The sequence below is a fragment of the Lactuca virosa genome, chromosome 5, assembly GCF_052849685.1.
Source record: "Lactuca virosa cultivar CGN04683 chromosome 5, Lactuca_virosa_CGN04683_v6, whole genome shotgun sequence".
NCBI classification, from domain to species: Eukaryota; Viridiplantae; Streptophyta; class Magnoliopsida; order Asterales; family Asteraceae; genus Lactuca; species Lactuca virosa.
In genome coordinates, this window is record NC_136430.1 from 85177998 (window position 1) to 85186299 (window position 8302).

Below are 8302 nucleotides of genomic sequence, written 5' to 3' on the forward strand. Positions count from 1 at the left end.
AGTGGTCAAGAAGAGCTTTAAAAAAAAAAAACAAACATCACCTTAGTTAATTGATACATCTATCATGTAATAATGTGGTATGTAGTTAATCATGAGGTAAAAGAGTGCAAAAGAGTTTTATAATCATAACTTGAAATACGAGAAACATCTTAGACAAAATAATGGAATTTGCATTTTTTTTTGAAAATGTATTGTTATGTAGATGATGTGGTTTAGAAACAAAAGAAAAGGAGTTGACACCAAAAAGATATATTTTCTTGCGTAAGAGATTCCATAGATGGAATCTTCTTGCAAACTAGAGACTTTTATAAGACTTTTTAATTGGCATACAAGTGATGATAATGCACATATTGGTAAAAACACAAGTGTGTATATATATATGTGGTGAAAGTAGTTAGGGGGTGTTTGACTTATTTTTTGAGAGCCCAAAAATTCTTTTTGGAAAAGATAAAATGCAAAAGATGTTTGATAAAAGTATATTAAAAGCAAATTTTGGATTTTTGATATAAGGATAACTGACTTTTTGGAAAAGTCAGGAAATCCTAACTTTGTGTAACTTTTGCCAAAAGGACTTTTGCCTCCCAAAAAGATAAGCCAAACACCCCCTTAAATTGCATGGATGGAAGTACATTATTCTAAATATTAAAATAACTAAATAATTGTATTATAGTAAATAATTGATTGATAAATGACATTAACCATTTCTATGAAATGGACCGGATATGTAACAAGGTAACGTGGATTGTGGGCTTCATATATTAAGAAAGCCCGGATCTTCTCATGCTCCAGATCCGACGTTGTCAACACAGAGGGGATCGACCAGCAACTTCGTTTCCTAATTCTCTTTCAAATGACACCTGATCTACGCACGCACAAATCTGCTACTCCTCACCTTCACATCTAAAGGACCGATCCGAGCAATTATCAAAGTTAGGGCTCCGAATTCTCAGATCTAAGGTAATTATCATGCACCCTCGAAATCTAGGTTTATTTGTTTGTTTTCAATGCACGGAATCAAATGAATCTGATTGAATGAATTGATGTTTGTGCGATTGATTGATTAACGAAGCGGAGCGAAGATGTTGACGAAGTTTGAAACCAAAAGCAATAGAGTGAAAGGGCTAAGTTTCCACAGCAAGAGACCATGGATCTTGGCTAGTCTTCACAGCGGTGTGATCCAACTATGGGATTACAGAATGGGAACTCTCATCGATCGATTTGACGAGCATGATGGCCCCGTTCGTGGCGTTCATTTTCACAAATCACAACCTCTTTTCGTCTCCGGAGGTTTGTAAAACTTTTGAATAACTGAAACGCTTGAGATTTACAGATTTATAATCGGTTGTGTAGGCTGATCTGTTTTTCGAATGTAGTAATGTACAATTCTACATAGCATTGTGAGATCATGTGAAGTTATTTTCTTCTACGTATAAGTTATAACAATTGAGAACGAACATCCAATGTAGCACTAATACGTTTGTTCTTTTACTTGCAAATTTAGAGACTCCTGTTTTGCTTTTAATTAGACCGATCTGAACTTTTAACAGGTATGAATTGTTGGTTTTACAAAATTCAAGTTTTGACTGTAATGATGATTGGAACCTCACTACTATATAGAATGGCCATAGTGCAGCCTTACTTTGTTAGGATGCACATAGTATGGAAAATATGGAAATGACTCCGGTTATGAAATTTACATTGGATTTTACATAATGCATCCTTGTAAGTGTCTTTAGTTATGGAAATTAAGTGAGATCCACAAATTTGAAGGGTTTAGTATTATTTGAAAAGAAACAGAAGGCCTCTTTACTTTGTCTTGTATGTATGTATTCCTTTATATTGTTAAATTCAAATCCTCTCAAATGTGTATAAGGTATATGACACAATGTCTATTACACTAAACATGTAATGGTTCATGCAGGAGATGATTACAAGATCAAAGTATGGAACTATAAACTCCACAGATGTTTGTTCACACTTCTTGGGCATCTTGATTACATACGGACAGTTCAATTCCACCATGAGTACCCTTGGATTGTTAGTGCAAGTGATGATCAAACTATCAGGATATGGAATTGGCAGTCTCGTACTTGTATCTCTGTTTTGACAGGACACAATCACTATGTAATGTGTGCTTTGTTCCATCCAAAAGAGGACCTTGTTGTATCAGCATCATTAGATCAAACTGTTCGGGTTTGGGACATTGGTGCTCTGAGGAAGAAAACAGTTTCTCCTGCTGATGACATTCTTCGTTTAGGTCAAATGAATACAGATTTCTTCGGTGGGGTTGATGCTGTTGTAAAATATGTCTTAGAGGGTCATGATAGAGGAGTGAATTGGGCTTCTTTTCATCCCACTCTTCCTCTTATTGTCTCAGGAGCTGATGATCGCCAAGTCAAGATCTGGCGAATGAATGGTACCCTTTTTTTCAATTTTTATAGACTTTTCAGATTCCAAATCCCAATATACTTAAAAAAGATTTCCTTTTTCTGTTTCAGACACAAAGGCTTGGGAAGTAGACACGTTAAGAGGTCACATGAACAACGTGTCATGTGTTCTTTTTCACTCAAAACAAGACATCATTGTATCAAATTCAGAGGATAAAAGCATACGAGTATGGGATGCTACAAAAAGAACAGGCCTTCAAACTTTTCGCAGGGAGCATGATAGATTCTGGATTCTTGGGTGTCACCCTGAAATGAATCTTCTTGCAGCAGGACACGATAGTGGCATGATAGTTTTCAAATTAGAAAGAGAACGCCCTGCTTTCTCTGTTAGTAGTGATTCTCTTTTCTACATCAAAGATCGTTTTCTTCGTTTCTATGAGTACTCAACTCAAAAAGAAACTCAAATCCTTCCAATCCGAAGGCCAGGATCAGTCAGTTTAAACCAGGGCCCACGTACCCTTTCTTACAGCCCTACAGAAAACGCAGTCTTAATCTGTTCAGAAGCTGAAGGTGGATCATATGAACTCTACATTGTCCCTAAAGATAGCTTAACAAGAGGTGATACAGTTCAAGAAGCAAAAAGAGGAGTTGGTGGCTCTGCAATCTTCATAGCTCGCAATCGATTTGCAGTTCTTGAAAAGAGCACCAATCAAGTGTTGGTGAAAAACTTGAAAAATGAAATTGTGAAAAAGAGTGCTCTTCCAGTTGCTTCTGATGCTATCTTCTACGCGGGTAAAGGTAATTTACTATGTAGAGCGGAGGACAGAGTCGTCATTTTCGACCTTCAACAACGTTTAATCCTCGGGGACCTTCAAACTTCTTTTGTAAGGTACGTTGTTTGGTCAAATGACATGGAGAATGTTGCATTGTTGAGTAAGCATTCGATAATCATTGCTGATAAAAAACTCACTCATCGATGCACTCTTCATGAAACAATCCGTGTCAAAAGTGGATCATGGGATGATAATGGTGTGTTCATATACACAACATTAACACACATCAAATACTGTTTACCCAATGGCGATAGTGGAATTATAAAGACACTTGATGTCCCTTTATACATCACAAAAATATTCGGAAACACAATCTTTTGTCTTGATCGAGATGGAAAAAATCGCCCTATTGTTATCGATTCAACCGAATATATCTTCAAGTTGTCTTTGTTGAAAAAGAGATACGATCATGTCATGAGCATGATAAGAAACTCTGAGCTATGTGGACAAGCCATGATCGCATATCTACAACAAAAAGGTTTTCCCGAAGTTGCCCTTCATTTTGTAAAAGACGAAAGAACCCGTTTCAATTTAGCATTAGAAAGTGGGAACATACAAATAGCTGTTGCTTCAGCTAAAGAGATAGATGAAAAAGATCATTGGTATAGGTTAGGTGTTGAGGCTCTTCGCCAGGGTAATTCTGGAATTGTGGAATATGCGTATCAGAGGACGAAAAACTTCGAGAGGCTTTCGTTTTTGTATCTGATCACAGGAAATTTAGATAAATTATCTAAAATGATGAAAATTGCGGAAGTGAAAAACGATGTCATGGGTCAGTTTCATAACGCGTTGTATTTAGGCGATGTGAAGGAACGAATCAAGATTTTGGAAAATGTTGGACATTTGCCATTGGCGTATGCTACTGCTAAAACCCATGGGTTGACTGATCTTGCTGAAGAGCTTTCTGTTAAACTTGAACACAATGTTCCAATTTTACCCTCGGGGAAATCCGGTTCCCTTTTGGTCCCACCAACTCCTGTCCTATGTGGCGGTGACTGGCCGTTGTTGAGAGTCATGAAAGGAATCTTTGAAGGTGGTCTTGATAATGTTGCACAGGAAGAGTATGAAGACGCTGCGGATGCTGATTGGGGTGAAGGTTTGAATATTGCTGACGTGGACGACATCCAAAATGGTGACATCAGCGTTGTTGTAGAAGAAGGCGAAGAACAAAACGAAGATAACGAGGAGGGTGGTTGGGGTCTAGAAGATATTGAACTTCCGGTAGACACCGACACACCTAAAACCGCCACCACCCGCTCAACCGCATTCGTGGCCCCGCCACCTGGCATGCCCGTGAGCCAAATCTGGGTTCAAAAATCATCGCTGGCAGCCGAACATGTGGCAGCCGGGAATTTCGACACCGCCATGCGGTTATTAACCCGCCAGCTTGGCATCAAAAACTTCACACCGCTAAAATCTCTATTCATGGATCTCCACACGGGAAGCCATAGTTTCCTACGCGCTTTCTCATCAGCTCCTGTCGTCTCGCTCGCTATTGAAAGAAACTGGAGCGAGTCAGCAAGTCCAAACGTGCGGGCCCCACCCACACTCGTGTTTACCTTTTCTCAGTTAGAAGAAAAGTTAAAATCCGGTTACAAAGCCACAACTACCGGGAAATTCACCGAAGCACTACGCGTTTTCCTCAACATTCTCCATACGATTCCTTTGATTGTTGTGGAGTCACGAAGAGAAGTTGATGAAGTTAAAGAGTTGATTATAATCGTGAAAGAATACGTTTTGGGTTTACAAATGGAGTTAAAAAGGAGGGAAACGAAAGATAACCCTATTCGTCAACAAGAATTAGCAGCTTATTTCACTCATTGTAACCTTCAGTTACCTCACTTGAGGCTTGTGTTGATGAACGCGATGACTGTGTGTTACAAAGCGGGGAATCTGATCACAGCATCGAATTTTGCGAGGCGAATATTGGAGACAAACCCAGCGGAAAACCAAGCGAAAACAGCACGCTCGGTTATGCAAGCTGCTGAGAGGAATATGAAGGATTCGTCGGAGTTGAATTATGATTTTAGGAATCCGTTTGTTGTTTGTGGGGCCACTTATGTTCCGATTTATCGTGGGCAGAAGGACGCGTTGTGTCCGTATTGTAGTTCGCATTTTGTTGTTTCACAGGAAGGAAAGATTTGTAGTGTTTGTGATCTTGCGGTGGTGGGATCTGATGCTTCGGGTTTACTGTGTTCTCCTGCGCAGATCAGATGATTTGTAACTTCTTCCATGTATTCAGGTGTGTATACACTAAAAAAAACATAATTCAAAATATTCATTATCTACAAGTTTAACCTTTTTGTTTTGGTGCAGTTTAAAGGTCTTGGAGGTAGTGTGTAAAATGAGTTGGGGCTTCTTTGTAGAGCTGTTGCTGTTGCTGCTGGTGTTTTATGATATATGTAGGTTTTCAATACTTGTCTAGTAAAAGCCGATACTAGATCTTATTATTTTTCGAGGTTTTCTTTCTGTTGCTAAAAGAGCTTGGATGCTATTTTACTTTTTTTTTTTTTTTGAGAGAGATTGATTATACACACTGTTTTGGTTGTTTTTTATGGTTACATTTTCTTGTTTTTTTGGAAAAAGCAAAAGATTAGATTAATATATTAAGAAATTCACTTGGTACAATAATACTGGCAGTAATATAATAATAATAAAGTACATAATTTTTACTCAAAATTGAACAAAAAAAAAAGAAAAGAAAAAAGTTTGATGCATCAAAGGAAAAGGAAAAAGAAATAGATTTTGTTTTTTTGTGTCCTTCGGTTTTCCGTATATAGAGCTTTTACACAAAAAGATTGGATTGATGTTATCAAGGTGTTGACCCTAACAGTTGTTCAGGATGCGACGTTTCTGTCTTCTTTACATTCCTATCGCCCTTCTCTAACATATAAAAATAGATCAGAACCTCAAAGTTTGAAAATATTAGGGGAGTTAAGTAATTTGAAAACAGAAAAAAAATTAGTCATTTTCCTATAACATCTTTAACAAAATGGAAAATGATTTAGGAGGGAACCTCATTTTCTAAATTAAATTTTGTTTATTACGGCGAGATAGATTATTACATATATTAAAACCTGTCCAGCTTATGAATAATACTGTTCATAAGCCGGCTGAGATCCATCGGCTTTAGCTAAAGACGCGTACAATCATCGACTTCTTCAACACACGTACAAATATTTATAAAAGTTTAAAGATAGGGGTGGATAACATTTCAATTTCTCACTTAGTTATACAGATGATGCTATAATGGTGGGAGAGTGGACGCATACAAATATCATTAATATGGTGAGCATCATACAATGTTTTTATTTGGTGCCGGGTCCTAAAATTAATATTCACAAGTCTAATCTTTAAGGTGTGGGGGGTGACGTTTGAAGAGATCACGAATTATGCTTCTTTTACTGGGTGTAAACCTCATAAATTGTCATTCATTTATTTAAGAATACTAGTGGGACAAAACATGACAAAGGTTGAAGGATGGAATAAGGTGATGGATAGATTTTGAAAAAAAAATGTCTTACTGGAAGGTTATAACTCTATCTATAGATGGTAGAGTGATGTTGCTAAACTCGTGTTAGGCTCGCTTTGAATTTATTATGTCTCTTTTTCTTATGCCTGTGGCGGTGGCCAAGAAGCTTGAAGCTGCCCGTACTAATTTTTTTTGGGGTGTTGATGAAGTTAATCACAAAAACCATTGGATAAAATGGGAGGTTGTTTTAACTTCTAGAAAACATGGGGGTCTCGATATAGGAAGTATGGTGACTTTTAACTTTGCTTTATTGCAAAAATGGCGATGGAGACTCCTTGAGAATGAAGCTTTGTTATGAGTGAAGGTCATAAAAGCTTCGTATGGCGAGTATGACAGTCTTTTTGGAGGTGTTTTGGTAAACTGTGGGTCAGGTCCTTGGCTGCGTGTTTTGGCTATGTTCAAAAGATTAGAAGATCGATGTGTGATGTCCACGACGATAATTAAAAAACTAGTTGGAAATGGTGTTAGGACGAGATTTTGGAAGGATTGTTAGGTTAGTAATCAAGCTTTTTATCTTAGATTTGCTAGGCTCTTTGAATTAGAAATCGACAGAAATTCTACTATTCCTAGTTAAAGATTTTGGTATTTGCAAAAGCTTAATTCATTCAACCGATCAAAAGTGTTTAAATACAAGAGAAACTAGAGTCGATTAAGGAAACTAGAAACTTATAAGGAAACTAAAAGATAATTAAAAAAATCTAGTAACAAGGAAACAAGATAAACCTTGGAGTGCAAGGCAAGATAATCTCGATTTCTTTACTCCACCTTAAGTGGAGCATTAAAGTTATGAATGCCTAACTTGCTGAGGAATTCTTGAAGTTGACGCGTTCCTAGAGCTTTTGTCAAAAGGTCAGGCAATTATGATTTAGTGTCCACTCGTCTAGACATGATTTCTTGTGATTCTACATTTTTTTGAACAAAATAACAATCCATTTCAACATGCTTTTGATAGGTTTTCTATGCATCTATACATTAATATTTGGCAAAGGAAGCAATTAAATAACCCTAAGTGTACATGCACCATGGGATCTAGGTTTTATTAGCTATAACAATCTACTTTCAAAAACTGCTAAATAATACTACAAAGAGAGATAGGATTACTAACCTTTAAGCAAAATCAAATTTGCTTCTTGACTTGTAGATCTCGAATTCCTTGATGCTCTTGGAAGATCTAGCACCAAAGTAGAACGCCTCTATAGAATCATACCAAAAAGACTAAACACCAAAATATTAGGAAAGAGGAAAAGAGGCTTGCAAAAATCGAAATCTCTGAGTTCAAGGGAGCAAGGGGCAAAATTAATGAAGGCCGGGAGGGTCTATTTATAGCTGAGTAAACTTGCAGAGAAAGCAGATATGAATTAATTAAATATTCAGATTTAATCCTAATTCAAATCTCCGCCTTATTAGCAGCCATGGACGAAAATCATAAAGGGATTTATCCCTTAAATTCATCCAACCCTTCTAGGGTTCCAGAACAATCAAGTTGTTCAAATATTGAACAATTAATATCCAGTTGTCTGTGTACCTTTAAATGATTTTCTGATTAATTA

At 37.1% G+C, this 8302-nt stretch overlaps 1 protein-coding gene across 1 annotated transcript; it reads left to right on the top strand.

Moving 5' to 3' along the window:
• The first annotated feature begins 778 nt into the window (after positions 1-778).
• On the top strand, positions 779-5775 carry LOC145110832 (coatomer subunit alpha-1-like). Its single transcript, XM_079047143.1, has 5 exons — positions 779-957; positions 1070-1287; positions 1922-2416; positions 2499-5462; positions 5537-5775. The coding sequence occupies exons 2-4, from the start codon at positions 1080-1082 to the stop codon at positions 5435-5437; spliced, it is 3642 nt and encodes a 1213-aa protein (XP_078903269.1). The 5' UTR covers positions 779-957; positions 1070-1079; the 3' UTR covers positions 5438-5462; positions 5537-5775.
• The last annotated feature ends 2527 nt before the right edge of the window (positions 5776-8302 follow it).

Bases quoted from the DNA above. Each gene is read 5' to 3' on its own strand.
- LOC145110832 (XM_079047143.1), top strand. From the start codon at position 1,080: ATGTTGACGAAGTTTGAAACCAAAAGCAATAGAGTGAAAGGGCTAAGT. The intron at 1,288-1,921 runs GTTTGTAAAACT...TGGTTCATGCAG, and splicing joins ACCTCTTTTCGTCTCCGGAG to GAGATGATTACAAGATCAAA. The intron at 2,417-2,498 runs GTACCCTTTTTT...TTTCTGTTTCAG, and splicing joins CAAGATCTGGCGAATGAATG to ACACAAAGGCTTGGGAAGTA.